General features: G+C 42.1%; 1 protein-coding gene across 2 annotated transcripts in view; it reads right to left on the bottom strand.

Moving 5' to 3' along the window:
* Nucleotides 1-541: 541 nt before the first annotated feature.
* NDUFA9 (NADH:ubiquinone oxidoreductase subunit A9) overlaps nt 542-17,881 on the bottom strand; it is a 34,631-nt gene continuing 17,291 nt past the window's right edge. For both annotated transcript variants that reach the window (XM_008704893.2, XM_008704892.2), the window contains 6 exons: nt 16,779-16,881; nt 12,476-12,543; nt 11,219-11,295; nt 6,011-6,106; nt 3,624-3,690; nt 542-835 (listed from right to left, as the gene is read on the bottom strand). In XM_008704893.2, coding sequence (XP_008703115.2) covers nt 665-835; nt 3,624-3,690; nt 6,011-6,106; nt 11,219-11,295; nt 12,476-12,543; nt 16,779-16,881 — 582 coding nt within the window. In that variant the 3' untranslated portion in view covers nt 542-664. The remainder of the gene's footprint in view (nt 836-3,623; nt 3,691-6,010; nt 6,107-11,218; nt 11,296-12,475; nt 12,544-16,778; nt 16,882-17,881) is intronic.

Raw genomic sequence — 17,881 nt, 5'->3', positions numbered from 1 at the left:
CATTACTGACGAGAGGCCGTGGCCCAACTCTGCACAGGAGAGAATCCACCCGCAACCACGGATCTGAAATCATCTAGACGTTGTCCAGGCAGCAGTGGGACAAAGGCCTCGGGGAGTTCAGATCCAAGCAGAGGACTGCGGAATTACTGCAAGCTGTTTAAGAGCCCGTGTCTATGGACAATGTTTCTACATGTACGGACTAGTTTTTTAAGTGTATGTAGATGTCATTAAGATAAATTTTTGAAAATACCTTAAGTGTGATAAGTTCAGGTTAGTTATGGGACACTATTTTCTCAACTAATGGATATTAAAAGACAATTACATACTGCATATCGGGGTCATCACAATATTTGGACATTAAAAAGGGGTCCTTGTCTTCCAAAACATATGCCAGAAATAGCCTGACACAAATCCTTCAATATTTCAGAGAATAAATAATATATATGTCATTATTAAATATATATTTAAAGAAATTATGTTCAAATTCTAAATGACTGAATTTCTCATTTTATAAATGAGGAAAGAAAAAGCTGCAGCAGAATTTCACCTCAGATGATTTAATAGAGGGATCTTATTCACTATATACAGGACTTTCTGACGACAGGGGGCTGGTCGCCAGCCAGGTGACGTGACCAACACGGAAAATCCAGGGCAGCGCAGGCCGCTAAAAGTCGACAGTCTTGGCCGGCTTCACGTCTTCAATTTCAGACGAGAGCCAGCGGTAAGTACGATGGCGCCGCAGCACCTCAATGGCCTTGAGCTCCAGGGGTGTGGCTTGAATTCCAAGGTCTTCCAAGCCGGGCAGGTGAGGAAACAGCATGTCTGTGACGTGAAGCTGTGGACACACAGAACCACGGAGAACTCTGAGAACGGACCAAGAACACAAAGTGCTATCTCACCGAGCCCTGAAGAAGCACTCAAGCTGGCCTGCGTCCCATCACCGAGACTTGTCGTCTCCAAGGGACACGTGGCTGGTTTCGATTCCTGAACCTCACTAAAAGTAGACCACAGAAAAAGAGCTTAAGGGAAGGAAACAGGAAAGGTCACCAAGTATCAGCGCAAAGGTCCCCAGCACCACCCACGAGCACGGAACACTGGCTCCTGATGAGCCATTCCCCAGACTGAACCAATCAATGTGCAATGGAGAAGCACCGCTCACCACGCTCAGGGTGGCTTCACAGGAGGTCCAGGAAGAAAGTAAAACAGGGGCTAATGCAGAACCAGCCCATTCCCCAATTCTCCCTTGTGCACGGGCCTCCTGCCTCCATTCGTACTGCTGAACTAAGGAGATAATTGGCGTCTGTTCCTTGCTCATTAAGAGATGATCCATTAACCTTTGTGTTCCTGCTATACCTCACCTGGTTGATCGACGCTCACCATAGACCTAAAACACCAAACCCATCTTGTTTGTGCAGGAGGAGAATGAGCTGGAAGACTTTCAAGATCCCAGACCAGCCACAGGCACATGAAGAGAATCAATGTGCATATAGAGCAGCTCGCTCCTTCATCCTCCCCACCTGACAAAGTCTGCAATTTTTACTGGAGTGCTATAAGGCAGCCTCCAAATCCAAAGCCCTGGCCTACTGCATCCACGCCCGCTCCATTATTAGTGTAAGAAGCACATTTTCACAAGATACACGCTAGTGTTCGGACAGTCAGTCCTCCTGTCTGATCTTTCATGAACGTAGAAGGCTATCTTGAACATGGTCTCAGCTTTCCAGACACAGCCTGTCAGAGGGGAAGATCATGCCCAGCCCATTCACATCTGTTCCCCGAGGACTACTTTCTCATCTTCTCTATGTTTTAACTTTTAGGGAACATTCAGAGGATCATTTGGTTATTCTTGTTGAGAAAAGGTCAATAGGTCTTCAAAGGTAGAGACAATAAAGAATTTTTATTTTGTGTTCTTCCTCGAAACACTTCTACACAGTGTGGGAGACTAGCATGGGAGACAGCAAGACAGAAAGAACCAGAGCTCTGAAACCCAGCACACTGTAAAGGGACAAGACAGGCAGCCTGAGAGTGATCAAGAGAATGAGAAAGGAATAATCAACCTACTTGGATTAGGGTGGGCAGACTCAAGACCTTTCTTTTTTTTTTTTTCTTTAAAAGATTTTATTTATTTATTTGACAGAGCGAGAGACAGCCAGCGAGAGAGGGAACACAAGCAGGAGGAGTGGGAGAGGAAGAGGCAGGCTCCCAGCAGAGCAGGGAGCCCGATGCGGGGCCGATCCCAGGACCCTGGGATCACACCCTGAGCCGAAGGCAGACACTTAACGACTGAGCCACCCAGGCACCCCTCAAGGCCTTTCTTTAAGCCCAAAATGTTCAATACTATTATATACACTTTCAGAATAAAAAGTTGAAAAAAAAAACAAAGGGCCAGGAGAGGCAGGAGGAGTAAGAGCCGGCATATATTTTGAGGGTTGCCTGAATAATACTGCTGATGGTCAACGGCTGTGCTGCCCAATAGAGTAGCCACTGGCCAAATGTAATTTAAATTTAAATTAATTAAAATTAAATAAACTTCAAATCTTATTTCTGCAGTTACACTAGCCATATTTCAAATGTTCGACAGTCATATGTTGCTAGTTGCTATGTTTTGAACATTGTAGATTACAGAACATTTCCATCACTGCAGAAAATTATACTGGACAATGCTGGTTTAGACTGGTAAGAGAAAGGAATCAATCAGGGGAGAATTCCTAGATTTTTGACTTGAGCAAAAGAGAGAACAGTGATCTCATTAATTAAGATGAGAGAGGCCAGGAGAGAAGCAGGTTTGCAGTTCTATTTGTGGAGATGTTAAGTTCCAGAAAACTCTATTAGACCCAAATAGATGGGAGAGTCTGCAGCTGGGGAAGGTGGGGGGTGATTCAAGGCTGGAGATACAAATGCAGTTGTGGGCTCACAGACAGCAGCTGGGGCATGGGACGAGGGGAGGGTTGTTCAGAGAATGAGCAAATATACAAAAGGGCTGAGGACAGAGCTCGTGGGTCCCCCAACATTTACAGATCAGGGAGAAGAGGGTAAACCAGGAAGGGAAACTGAAAAGCATGGCCAAGTAAGAGGAGGAAAAAAAGGGAATACAGAGATGGCCAGAAAACAGACTGGCAAGTGAGGGTTCAGGGAGAGAAGGGGTGATCATAGGTAATCTGGAAGAGAGCAGCTTGTGGGGAGAAATGGGAAGAAGAGCCTGAATGGAGTGGGTTAGAAAGACTGAGGTTAACANNTAGACAGCTCTTCTGAAGAGTTATGACTCAAAGGAACCCAGACAGACAGGGTGGTGGCCAGAAGGGACAAGGGGGAAGGGAGGGTTTCGCCTTTAAAAAACAGAGCCTTAAAGGCATGTCTGTGTGTTGTTGGGGACGATCCAGCAGAGAAGGAAAACAGATCATGTCTGAGAGAAGCTAAGGGAGCACCCCCACAGCTGGAGCAGGCTGCGGGGGGGGGGGGGGGAGTTTCAGGGCCCAAGCCGCGGGGCTCACCTCAGATAGAAAGATAATGGACAAGAGCACACAAATAACCCAAGCCAGCAAGCGAACAAAAATCAATTCTAACTTCCCCACCTCTGTAGCTCTCTGCCCAGTACGTGGCCAAGCAGATGTTCATCCCATACTCACCCGCTCCACTTTATCCCTTGTCGTCCACGGCTCAAATGGACTCATTTCAAAGAGTCGTGCCACCCACCTGGAAAAAGGAATAAATGTGGCACGTGTGGTAAGTGTCTCCACACCCAACACTCAAGCTGCGGAAGCACAAGGAGAAAGGCTGCGGTAGAGGCAGGAGCTCACTGATGTGTTTTGCTTTGTTTTTAAGAAAATAACTAATATCCTGGCACCACGACCTGTGAGGTTACCTGTCCGCTCAAGCTAACCCAACCTGCCTGCCCTAACTGGTGGCAGTCCTGTTCTCCACGGAAGACACAACAAATCTGAACGACTGAAAATTAAAATAAAGCCCTTAGTAGAAACAAAACAAAAAATATCCAACATGCAGAGAAGTCAGTGCCATCTAATCTAATTTAAACCTCAGACATGCAGATATGCTTCTGTGAAGGGCGCGGGGCGAGCCAAGTAGTATGCAAGATGCAAACTGTAATCCTTAAAAGCAGGGACCCCAAGGGAACCAAAAAAATTCAAAAGTAAGGAGAAGCCTAAGATGGATGATTCAAATCAGGAAGCAAACATAAAACCCAGGACAAGAGAGCCGCCTGCCTCAATTAATGCCATCTCTCCACCCTTACTGAAAACAGGGTTTCCTTATCTGCCACCGAGTTCCTGTTAAGCATCCTCGGGGCAGGGGGTTTCAGCCTGTGTCCAGGGTACCCTGGGAATTCCTGGCGTCCCCCCAGACCCCCCCGTGCTCAGAGGACTGCCCGTCACCACAGCTAGAGCACCTCTGCTTCTATCTGATTTACCTACTAGGTCTTCAGTGGGTCACTGAACGCGGGGTTCCACAGCTTTCTAAAAACTCAAAATCATCATTCCAGTGTGCATAAAAAAATGAAAAAGGAAGCTGAAGATCGGTCAAAATTTCTCCAGGAACATATAAAAGTCTCAGATTCCAGACCACCTGTGCAGATGGCACTTTACTGGGCTATTATAGCGTAATGAAAACACCCCTGACAAACCTCCAACTCTGTGCTCTGGTTGTGTGTTAAGAGAGGACTTCCGCTGTCCATTTCCGTGTCCTCGGCGAGCCACTCCGTGTGCACATGCCAACTCCACTACACCGTAACTCTCAACTTCATGCACAGCCAAGGAAGCAGCTCCCTGCAGTCTGGTTACGCCCCCTGCGTGGCACCAAAGCCGCTATCAAAATGACCTCACTACCGACTCCAAGGGATACTTTTAAGTCCTTCGCCTTATCTGACTTTTTTCTAGCCTTCCAATTCACAAATACTGACAGAGTGCCTACTGTGTGCCAAGCACCGTTCCAGGTGCGGGAGATACAGAAGTGAACAAACAGCTGGGATCCCCTGCTTGAAACAGGCATTTCCTCCCTAAAACAGCCCCTATCCCTTTGATACCTAGGCTTCCAAATGCTCCACTTTTTTCACGTACATGTCTGATGACTCACTTTGAGTCTCTTGATAAATTTCGCAGACTCTACAGGTCCTTTAAATGGAGGTATTCCTTGTGCTTGGCCCCCAACCCTCCTCTTTCACGTATACTACGTGCTCTTCCCTACCTATATCAGTCACGGAGTATTGAGGATGAAGTAGATGGTTTGAAAAACAGAACACCCCAATAAATAGTATCACCATGCTGCATTCTGCCCATTTTTCTGACACCTGTGTTAGATCACAAGCTTCCTAAGGGTTTAGTATAATGTCTTGAGTCCCTACTGCCTTGCCTCAGACATAGGAGGCATTCGAGAAATATTTGTTGAATGAATGCAGGAGTGAAGTGCCATGTTGGTTTATAAGCCAATCCCTGGCAAACTGGATGTCAAAGTCTCCCCGACCAGTTCACTAGCATGTGACATGATTGTTCTGAGATTCTAAACCTGCAAAGGGAAGAAGTGAACCAAGAAGCAGGGCAAGAAGAAAGGATAAGGCAACCACAAGGTCAAGTCTGAATCAACCCGGCTCCTTTCCCCAACTACATGATCAGACTGGTTTAGTAAAGAAGGATCCCTTTCCCATGTCTGGGTGAGTGGTACGAAACAGAGGGAAACCTGACTGCTCCTTTATACAACCTGCCGAGCAAGACACTTCTCCAAATTAAAACTCAGTGGTTTCTAATGAGGGAATTTGAAGAACTGCAGATTTAATCTCTCAAGACACGTTGTTTTTCTCATCCACACTGATCCACATTTCCCTCTCTTAGACACCTCTGGTTCTGTTCTAGACTTAACATCAAGACATCAGGAGCACCTCCTAGTTAGAGAATCAGAGGCTCTACTGTAATGAACATACTCCCTATAACCATAAATGAGAGCATGACAAACAACTGTATGGCATTAGCTCTATTTTAGAAGACACAAAAAGAAGCACTTTACTTACCGATAGGCAAAATGCGGCACACGGTACGGCAGGAAGGATCTGTGAGCCATAGCAAAGACATACTGCACCAGGTCAAAAAGGAGGTATCGACTGGGCCTACGAAAAGAACATTTATAGTTCTCCAAATTATGTGCTCCTTACACATTTTCTTTTTAAATTTAACAAAATAACATTTTCCTTTTGAAAGAGGAAACACATATGCACTGCAGTAAATACAGACTGGCACAAAGAAAACTCACCCATAATCCCATCAAAGATAAAGTTACTATATTTAACATAGCCTTCTCATCCCCTTACATATTCACATTTTTTTGCTTTTATAAATGTAAGATTATACAGCCCATCCTATTCTGTAATGTCTTTCATTCAACATTAAATCCCAATCACCTTTCTGTGTCACTCAATATTCTAGTGCATGTTTAATGATCATATAAATTGCACTGCGTGTATCATAACTCTTTGATAAATTCCCAACTTGGAAAATATTTAAGCTATTAAAATATATTTTTCCTTTAAAAGATAATGCTTTCATGAACATTCTTACATTAAACATTTGTACTTATCCATAATTAAGTACTTAGAACATATTCTAGAAGTAGAACTGGATCAAGCTATGCTTGGAAACTTTAAGGCTTTTACTGACTACTCCCATACTGCCTTCCAAAAAGGTCATATCAATTCACATAAAATGCTAGCAGCCCCCTCACCAAAAATGAGTTTAGTTATAAAACTGTGCCAATCTGCTAGGTAAAAAAGGTATCCCAACATTCTAATTTGTACTACCTTAATGAAAGAGGTTAATTTTTTTCTTTACATAGTTTTGGCTACATACACTTCTTTCTTTTCTCTCTTTCCTCCTGAAGGTCCCATCTATAAAGAATGATTTGTAAGAATTTGTGAGAGAGAGGGAGAGCGAGCATGCACACAGGTGCACAAGAGCAGAGGGAAAGGGAGAGGTAGACTCCCCACCAAGCAGGGAGCCCGATGCGGGGCTCGATTCCAGGACCCTAGGACCACAACCTGAGCCAAAGACAGATGCTCAGCCCACTGAACTACCCAGGTGCCCCAGAATTCTTTATATTTTAGAGATATAGTTGGAAATATTTTTTACTGTTTGTACTTTGCTTTTTAATGTTCAAGTGTTTTGTGGCATACACAAGTTTAAACATTTCATTTAAGCAAAACTTCTGATTTATTTTATGATTTGAGGATTTTGTATTTAGAAAATCCTCTACAGTAACCAGTGACATAAATTCCCACATTTTTTTTTTTTTTTTTTTTTTAAGGATTTTATTTATTTGAGAGAGAGACAGAGAGGGCACAAGAAGGGGGAGGGTCAGAGGGAGAAGCAGACTCCCTGCTGATTGGGGAGCCTGATGTGGGGCTCAATCCTGGGACTCTGAGATCATGACCTGAGCCAAAACAGATGCTTAACTGACTTGAACAACCCAGGTGCCCCCCACCCCACACATTTTTTCTAATGCTTTGGGGTTCTTCAACCCATAACATACATTACTTCTGCAAAGTATTTTTGTATTAATATAAGGTAAAGATATAATACCATTTACTGAATGAATGACCCCTTCCCCGTATTTTGAAATGTCACATACTATATTCTTACATATATTTGAGGCTGCTTCTAGAATTTCTTTTTTTTTTTTTTTAAGATTTTATTTATTTATTCGACAGAGAGAGAGACAGCCAGCGAGATAGGGAACACAAGAAGGGGGAGTGGGAGAGGAAGAAGCAGGCTCATAGCGGAAGAGCCTGATGTGGGGCTCGATCCCATCACGCCGGATCACGCCCTGAGCCGAAGGCAGACGCTTAACCGCTGTGCCACCCAGGCGCCCCTGCTTCTAGAATTTCTATTTCATAGATCTGAACAGTTTTGTACTGGTACAACCTAGCTTTAATAATTAGTATTGCTTATAATACATTTTAGTATCTCTTCACCTGTTTGCCTAGTCTCTTTGCCTCAAAAACCCTGGGAGATCTCCAGAGTTGAATGAATGTAATTCAGTGAGAAACTCCTCATTCTGACATTTTAACAAACAAAAACAAAAACAAAAAACATGAAAATGTCAGCGAGGGGAACGATCAGACAAAGGCCTCAATTAGCTTCCTTCAAGTTCCAGAAGGATGTGTAAGGATCACTGCAGGGCATATGTGCTATGGCCAAAGAACAATCTGTAATCTTCACAATGACAAGCAATACTGGTATCATGGGTAAACTAATTATATGTAATATACTAGCTCTTCAGCTGCTCTGAAGCACTTTGTGTTCTTTTAACTGTGACTCAAAGACCCGTTTAAGTGCCTCGGCTTGCAGAGAAAGGCACACTGAAGCCTGTGTCCTTCCCAGCTTAGGTTTCATGGTTCAGCATTGTAGTCATTCCTTTGCAAATAGCCTCAGCAAAACCTTGTCCCCCAGCCGCCTCTCCACTATACTAGCGTAGCCAAGTCCCTCCTCTGGTTCACGCACGTATCTGCCTTCTTGGGCCAGAACCCCAGCAAGATGGAGTTGGAGAGAAAATACAACTGGGCTACTTGGCTTCTCCTCTATTTCTGATCACTAACTTCAAATGGAAGACTCTGTTCTGCGTTACTACCCTACTATACTCTAAGAGGTGTTCTTCTCTGCTCCCAGGGAATACTTCCTATCTTCTCCTCAGTCCTCAAGGTTTCCACATACCTCTCCGACCCACCCCACCCTGCCTTTTAGCTGCTGATCTCCCCACTCGTCATCATTTTCTTAATGGTGCCTTCCGAAGTACATAAGTTTTCCATTTTGGTAGAGTCTAATCGATCAGTTTTTCCTTTATGAAGTATGCTATTGATATCACATCTAAAAACATCTCTGCCTAGGGGCAACTGGGTGGCTCAGGTGGTTAAACGTCCAACTCTTGGTTTTGGTTCTGGTCATATCTCCGGGTCGTGAGATCAAGTCCCGAGTCCAGTTCCACCCTCAATGACAAGTCTGCTTGAGAGTCTTTCACACCCCCTCTCCCTCCCCCTCTGCTCCTCCCCCCACTCACACTCTAAAATAAATAAATAAAATCTTAAAAAATAAAATGAAATACAAAATCTCTACCTAGCCCAAGGTCTAGAACATTATTTTTCTTCCAAAAGTTTTATAGTGTTAACTCTTACATTTAGGTCTCTAATATATTTTGAGTTAATTTTTTCATGTATTGTGTGAAGTTAAGAGCCTAGGTTCATCTTTTTGCATATGGATTTCCCAGGACCATTTGTGGAAAAGATTATTCTTTCCCTACTGAAGTGTCACAGCACTTTTGTCAAAAATCAATCACCCATAAACACAATTCTACTTAATTCTTCTATTTTCTATTCTCATGCCAGTATCACACTGTCTTTAGAACAGTGGTTTTAGAGTAAGTTTTTAAATCAGGAAATCTAAGTGCTCCAGCTTTATTTTTCTTTGTCAAAATGGTTTTGGCTATCGTGGATCTCTGCATTTCCAAATAAATTTAGAATTAATTTGTCAATTTTTGCAAAAAAAAAAAAACCTGCTGGAACATGGATAGGATTGGGTTGAATACATAGATGAATTTGGGGAAAACTGCCATTTTAACAATATTGGTTCTTTTAGTCTATGACCATGAGACGTCCGTTTACTTGACTCTTTAATTTCCCTCAGCAGTGTTTTGCAATTTTCCAGCTACAAGTCTTGTATTTGTTAAATTTATACCTAAGTACTTTATTCTTTTGATGCTGTTGTGAATAAAATGATTTTCTTAATTTTATTTTCAGATTGTTCATTTGCGAATATATGGAAACTGAGTTTTATATACTGGTCCTGTACCTTGTGACCTTGCTGACTTTATTAGTTTTCAGAGTTTTATGTATATGTGTGTCTACCAATATGTAATGAATGAATGATAGAATGGACCAATGTCCTATAGTTAATTAATAACTATGAAAAAACTAGGAGCAAAATTAAGTTCTTATGCTTCTGCCTTCACCTCTAAGTATTTGAGAAATAAGCAAAGTTTCCCCCTGGGCTAAAGAGACAAAAAAAGAAACACAGATGCCTATCTAGTTTTGCACACACAAAATGCATATGCTGCCATGCCCAGCACTACCTTTCCCGCCAACGTGCCAAACAAGTATGGCGCACCACCACCCAGCAAAGAGACTCGAGGGGACTGGGAAAAGGTGAAGAGGTGTGAAACAGCTAACTCCTCCCAGAGCTTCTTCCACTAAGTAGTAAGCAAAGTCTGGGAAGCCATTTCTGGTCTTCTTTTCTTCAGAATCCTAGTCTAACTACCGTTTGACTAGGCTCAGATGTTTTTGAGTCTAGTGATTTATGGACCCTGAGCTGAACACACTTTTTGTGACTAATTCTCCTGGAGTATATCACTCTGTACTAACAGAGTGAACTTAGGAACTCAGAGAGAGGCATACATCTTGCAGCCGCTAGATATGGAAACACAATATGGTTTTTTGCACTGACAAAAATTTTACTAAACTAAGTCTATAATAATAGTGAAAAACATGACAATGTATGAATTCATAATCCTGGCAATATATCCTTTACTTCCTGGCTTAGAGAGAAAAGCGTCTTTTCTCTGGAAGCAAATATTTCTTAGGAATTAAGCTATCAACTGTTGAATCAGATCCTCACCTTTCAGGAAACGTTAGGTGTCCTTAGTTTGCTTCATAGCAACTGTACCCCAAACCAGCCCTCTCCAACCTTTTGGGGGCATTGCGATACTCCATCAAAAGCAATTTAATTTTGCAACTGCATATACTCCCTGAAAGTATTCTGTTCGTGTTTCTGAATCTATAGTAACATCCTTTTATACGTTAAAAATAACAGTGGAGTAGTACAAAATCATCCTTGGTGATCACTGGACTAAGTATATGTAATAGTCTGGTTCTCTCTGACTTTGGTGACAGAAAAATCACTTATTAAATTAGATTCCCCCAGTTTGCTCAAAATTCTGATTTAATAGAACCATTCAGGAGATTTGTGACAATAGCAGCCTTTGGACAGCTCTTTGAGACACACTGACCTCAGGGCTAAGGGAATAAAATTTCTGGAATAAATACAGTTAAAGAAAAACACTAAAAATGCAACAAATAAATCTGTAGTGACATGTTCAGAAGTTATTGGTCTTATAAATCATTACATACTGTTCATTTTAACAGGCAGCACAATTTTAAAGTCAAATGCTAGTCACCTACCCAACGAAGGCAAAAGACTTCCCTCTGGAATCTGGATCCTTAATTGCATTAATAATTCCTTTTGATACATCTACAACCTATAAGAAATCGTAACACATGTTTAAGTAATTGTTGAAAGAGAAAAACACAGGGACGGGGAGAGGGAGGGTGGGAGGGAGAAAGGAAGGGAGGAAGGAAAGAGGGCCACATCAATCACAACCTAAACATAAAAAAAATAAATTAAAATAATGGCATTGTCTGTTTTGAGAAAGCTCCTTAAAGAACCCACTCCTCCAGGGCTCTGATGGTCTGCATACTGGAAGGCTCACCTAAATATTTTTCCTAGTCAGAACATGTTCATGCTCAGACAGCTGTGGAGGCCTTGTGATTGGACTCTGCCCATTATCTCTGCAATCTCACCCCTTACCACTTGTCCTAATGCTGTTACCACCTGTTACCAATTAGTAGGCGGAATCCTATACAACTGCCAATATCCTACCATTGTGACTTTCCCAAATAATAATTTTATATGATTTTAGACCCCGTGGTTTTCAACTGGGGGCGATTTTGGCCTCCCCTGGAAGGCCCTTTTCGCAAAATGCCTGGAGGTACTTGTAGATGTCACAGTTGGGGAGGTAGTGCTACTGCCATCTGGTGGCTAGCAGCCAGAAATGCTGCTAAACATTCTACAACAGCCCCTCCAACAAAGAATTATCTGGCCCAAAATGTCAACAGTGCCACAAATGGGAAACCCTGGTTTCAACATAACATGGAACTCAACGCGCTCTTACCTCTGGACCCCTGTATATACTGTTCCTTCTGCTTGGCATGCTCTTCCCTAACCCCCTTCATCTGACTTGCTCTAGTCATCTTTAAGGTCTCACCTGTGGGAGGCTGTCCCTGACCCTCAAGTCTGGACTCAGTGTCCCTCTGCTGTAATTACATAAATCCTCTCCCTATCACAGCACTTACCACACCACATGACAATTGCTTTGCTAGCCTGCCCCTGACGGAGGCCAACGTGAGGAGAGCAATTTCTGTCTAGTTCATATCTCTATATTCCCAGTGACATGTACAGTGTGCCTGGCACATTCAATTTACTTTTGTTAAGTGAGCGAACATTGAACAGAGTACACGTACCTCTTAGGTAACTGAGAGGCAAGCAGTTGGAGCAAGTTGAAAAGAGGACAATGATGGAGTTACAAGATTAGGATAAAACCAGAAAACTGATCACCTGACTCTGAATCCAGCCAAAGCCCCTTCATCCGGGGTACTTACGTATACTGGTTGTTTCACTGTCTCCTTGCCCAAGGAAATAAGGGGTACACCACCAAACCAGCGAGTATCTGGCAGAAAAAGAGAAGTATACTTAGAAGGCCTCGACTACTAGAAGCCTCGCCAAACTCCGCGTGCTCCAGGTTAGCAGAATCATTTTGCATAACTGAAATAATGGAATAAATGTATCAGACACTGAGGAAGCTAATGGGCAGCCACTTGTTTGTCAGATAAAAAATACGGGAAGTAAAAAGGCCAAATCTTCGAGGATGTGGAGAGCAAGGGAAAATGGTCAAATGGCTTGGCCACTTGGTGCACCCCATTCTGAGGAGGAACATAGGAATCAACAGATCAGCAATATAACATGGGCAACTCAGAAAAAGACTCCGGTAAAAAATGGGAATTTAGGATATGATGAATGCATTACCACAAATACGTGGGAAATGAAAAGATTATTTAATTGATGGTGCTGAAACAATCATTTTACTAAAATGAGGAAAAAAGAGAGGAAGGGAGGAAGGGAGAAAAGGTTCATATCTCACCATAAACCAAAGCAAATCCCAAGTGGATTGAATATAAAGGTAAAAAAAGCCTTACCAAAAATTTTTTAAAGTGGACATTATTTAGAAGAGCATCGAAAAGAATAGAACACTCAGAAATAAACGTAACCAAGTTGGCTAAAGACTTGCACACTGGAAACTATAAAATACCACTATAAGATGTATTTATTTATTTGAGAGAGAGTAAGAAAGAGAGTAGGGAGAGGGGCAGACAGAGAGGGAGACAGAGAATGTCAAGCAGACTCCAAGCTGAGGGTAGAGCCCAATGTGGCCTTTTTCCACAACCCTGAGATCATAACCTGAGCCAAAACCAAGAGTTGGATGCTTAACCAACTGAACCACCCAGGCGCCCCCGCTGAAAGAAATTTAGTGAGATACAAATAAACAGAAATACATCTCATGTTCATGGTGGAAGACAACACTGTTAAGATGTCAAACTACCCAAAGAATCTACAGGTAATGCAATCCCTATCAAAATCCCAATGGCATATTCTGCAGAAGTATAGAAAACTCCATCTTAAAATTCATATGGAATCTTCAGGGACCCCAAACAGCCAAAACTATTTTAAGAAAGAAAAACATAGATCATATAGGATATTTCAAAACTTACTACAAAGCTACAGTAATCAAGATCAAAACAGTGGCATAAATAGACATATAAACCGGTGGAACAGAACAGAAATAACTTTTGTATGTATGGTTAAATGATTTTTTTGACACGGTGCCAAGATAATTCAAGGGGAAATGACAGTGTTTTCAATGACATCAGTTTCAATGATGCTGGGAGACCTGAATATCCCCATATGAAAGAATAAAGTTAGACCTTTACCTTACACCATATACAAAAACTAACTCACAATGGATCAAAGACTTAAACGTAAGAGTTACAGCTACAAAACCCTTGTAAGAAAATATGGGGGAAAGTGTCATGACACTGGATTTAGCAATGACTTCTTGGCTATGATACTAAAACATAGGAAACAAAAGTAAAAACAGATAAATGAATTTGGGGAAGGGAGGGAAGACAGTGACATAATTCAGTCCAAAGCAGATAATAAATTTTATTTTATTTTAATTAATTAAGTAAGTAAGTAGGCTCCATGCCCAGTGCAGAGCCCAACATGGGGCCTGAACTCACAACTCTGACATCAAGACCTGAGATGAGATCAAGAGTCAGAAGATTAACTGACTGAGCCACCCAGACATCCGAATTATTTTTATATTACATGTTTTTTACCACAGTTTTTTTTTAATTGGAAATTAATACAGAATGTGAAAAGACATGAGCAATCAGGGTGGAAAAACACAGCATGAAAATATCTAAATTGGATAAATGAACTGTGGCCCATACATACAATGGAATATCATTCAGCTATGAAAATGAAATGAGCTATCAGCCATGGAAAGGCATGAAGGAAACTTAAATGCGAGGCTAAGTGAAGGAAGCCAATCTGAAAAGGCAACGTAGCATATGATTCCAACTATGCGATATTCAAGGGAAGGCAAAACCATGGAGACGGAAAAAGATGAGAGGTTGTCGGAAAAAGATTAGGGGTGAGGGTAGCAGGGTGAGGAGGAAAGGATAAGTAGGTTGAGCACAGGAGATTTTTAAGGCAATGGAACTATTCTCTATGATACTCTAATGGTAGGTAGATGTCATTATACCTTTGTCAAAATCCACAGAATGTACAACATTAAGAATGAATCCTAATGTAAATTATGGACTTAATAATAATGTATCAATATTGGCTCATCAATTTAACAAATGTACCACACTAACGCCAGGTGTTAATAATAGAGAAAACTGGTTGCTTGGGTGGCTCAGTTGGCTAAGTGTCTGCCTTTGGCTCAGGTCATGATCTCGGAGTCCTGGAATCAAGCCCCACACTGGGTTCCCCGTTCAGCGGGGAGTCTGCTTCCTCTTCTCCCTCTGCTGCTCCCCCTGCTTGTGCTCTCTGTCAAATAAATAAATAAAATCTTAAAAAAAAAATAGAGAAAACTGTTATGGGCAGAAATCAAGGGGTTAAAGGGTATGTGAGAACTTTGCATTCCACTCAACTTTCCTGTAAACCTAAAACTACTCTAAAAAAATAAAGTCTATTAATTTTAAAACAATTTAAGCAAATAAGCCAATAACAACAAAAAATAAACAGTAAAAGTAAATATAACAACAGATGTACACCCTTAATATATAAAGAGACTAAATAAATTGCTAAGAAAAACATCTCTCAAAAAAACAAATACACATAGGCAAAAGACATACAAAGAAAACTGAAAGAAAAAATATGAATAGCTAACAAGGAGAAACCGAAAGCTACTGATAAAACTGTACCTCACCAACCATCCTAGTACTTCCCAGGAGGGTCAGAATCCTCTCCCAATACATAAGTGAATAAATTGAGGGGTAACTGGTAATTCGATTGAATCAGAAATTAAAGCTGGGTTCTTATCACAGACTTTAAAAATGTATGCTATGCTAAGCAAAATAAGTCAAGCAGAGAAAGACAATTATCATATGGTTCCATTCATTTATGGAACATATGAAGTAGGAAGATCGGTAGGAGAAGAAAGGGAAGAAGAAAGCGGGGGTAAACAGAAGGGGGAATGAATCATGAGAGACTATGGACTCTGGGAAACAAACTGAGGGCTTCAGAGGGGATTGGGATAGGCCAGTGATGGGTATTAAGGAGGGCACGTATTGCATGGTGCACTGGGTGTTATACACAAGTAATGAATCATGGAACTTTACAGCAAAAACTAGGGATGCACTGGTGCATCCTAACATAATACAATAAAAAATTATTGTTAAAAAAAATGTATTCTCCCTTCCCACCCCCACAAATGTACAGGGAAGTCTTTCTTTTTTTACCTGTAAAAATCTCAAAATCTCACCACTGAGTCAAGGAGACTGATTTCCCTGCCAAGACAAGTCTGATTATTAAACAAACAAAGCCTGAGAGCAAGCATAACATGATGCCTAGCCCATGAAAGCAGTTTACATACCAGTTTAGCAATGGCCGAATTCCTATTAGTCCCTAATCCCATTCCACAGAAATTGCTATTAATAAGGAAGACTGACATGATCTCAGGATCATGAGGTCGAGCCCCGTGTTGGGCTCTGCGTTCAGCGCAGAGTCGGCTTGAGATTCTCTCTCTCCCTCTGCCCCTCCCTACCGCTTGCGCACTTCCATTTTCTATCAAATAAATAAATAAAATCTTTAAACAAACAAGGAAGACTGATTACATGCACCTGAAAAATTACGATGCTGCCTCTTTGTCTTTCAAAATCAACATCCAGGGAACTTGTAAAAAATTAGTTGAGAGGCTTCATATGAAAAATATAAATAAGGCCAACACTTAAGCATTGACTATGGGGGAGGCACTGACTACAGTGACACGGGCTACTTCATTTCAGTAACTCGCCACTCTCAACACAGACATTTTCATCTCCGTTTCAACATACAAGGAAGCTGCCCCGCGTGCACCTGCCACAGTCACAGAGCTAGTCAGGCTCTGCCTCCCAAGGCTGCACTCTTCTGTGAATCTAAGGTGCTTCTTTTCATAGACGGTAACGAAGACCACACTAGGTACATAGAACCTTTGGGGGGAAAAAGGCAACTGGGAGAGAGAAAATATACGTAAGTCTGTCGAGTCAGAGAACACTGTTAGCTGGCGCTTAACTTCAACCTGGTTAACTGGTATCCTCTTTTCTACTACTAAGAAAAACTACAAGAAAGAATACCTACTTGCAAAATGATTGAGGAATCTATCCTCTCTTCCGAAGATGTCCGATGGCTTTATGATAATGGCTTCTGGAAAAGCATCTCTCACTTCCTTCTCTCCAACGGCCTAAACAACCAACCAAACAAAAAATAGAGTTCTGAGATGAGTGAACAGAGCTTGCATTCCTTCATTCCTTCCACTATCAGGACGTTATTTGTATTTCAGAGGTCAGTTTCTCCAGATTAAGGTAGGATTCATAAAAGTCAGTTACACAGAATTTTTTTTTAAATAACATATAAAAATGCCTTGGCCCTAACGGCACTCGTTGGGTTTCTTCCTATATTTATCCTAAGGAAGCTTATGCAGGAGAAGAAAGGAGAAAAAGCAGAGTAGAATTCTTCCAGCCTCCATTTTCTTTCTAACCACAGGTTCTCTGGATGGTATCGACAATCTAGCAGCCTGCAGAGAAAGGCGATGTGGTTGGAAGCCACGATATGGAAGTGGCAGCACATATACCTACCCAGAGGAGTGGGGACAGGCCACGAACCTTCCTAACCTCAACACCCTTGCTCGTTACCATCTACCTCCTAGACGAGGCCTCTTTCCATGCAGGTATCAGCACCTTGTCCAGCCTTCCTCTCCACCTGCACAGTCACTGCAAGTGACCTGTATGTCCAGGTGGACTTGAACCTCTCTGTTTCTTAAGCTTCTCAACTCCAAAGACCTCCTCTTCTCTCCATTTCTGTCCCCTTCAACTCATTCGGGCCATGGACCTTATCAACAACTATAATTACTCTTCTGAAACATTCCATGAAGACATCCTGCTCTCAGATGGCAATCTCCCATGCATCCAGCCGCTGCTTCTTCATCACCTGTTCCTGAGATGTCTGGTCATCACCTTCTCAGGAGCGCTGGTCCTCTGATGCTGCTTTCCTCCACATCAAGCCCTAACTTGCCTCAGACTAGACTCCATGGCCCAAGTTTTCAGTCACTCTCTTACCAATATTGTAAACTACCTCTTCCCTTTGTCTTTACTCTTCCACCCACCAGGCAAATCCCAATTCTTCAAGAACCTCATTAACATCCTTCTTTGACCCACGCACTCCCAATGCCTTCAGAGTGGGAG

This window comes from Ursus maritimus, unplaced genomic scaffold, assembly GCF_017311325.1.
Source record: "Ursus maritimus isolate PB19 unplaced genomic scaffold, ASM1731132v1 scaffold_26, whole genome shotgun sequence".
In the NCBI taxonomy this organism is placed as follows: domain Eukaryota; kingdom Metazoa; phylum Chordata; class Mammalia; order Carnivora; family Ursidae; genus Ursus; species Ursus maritimus.
The sequence above is the reverse complement of the archived record's forward strand: the minus strand, read 5'-3'. Positions and strand labels throughout refer to the sequence as shown.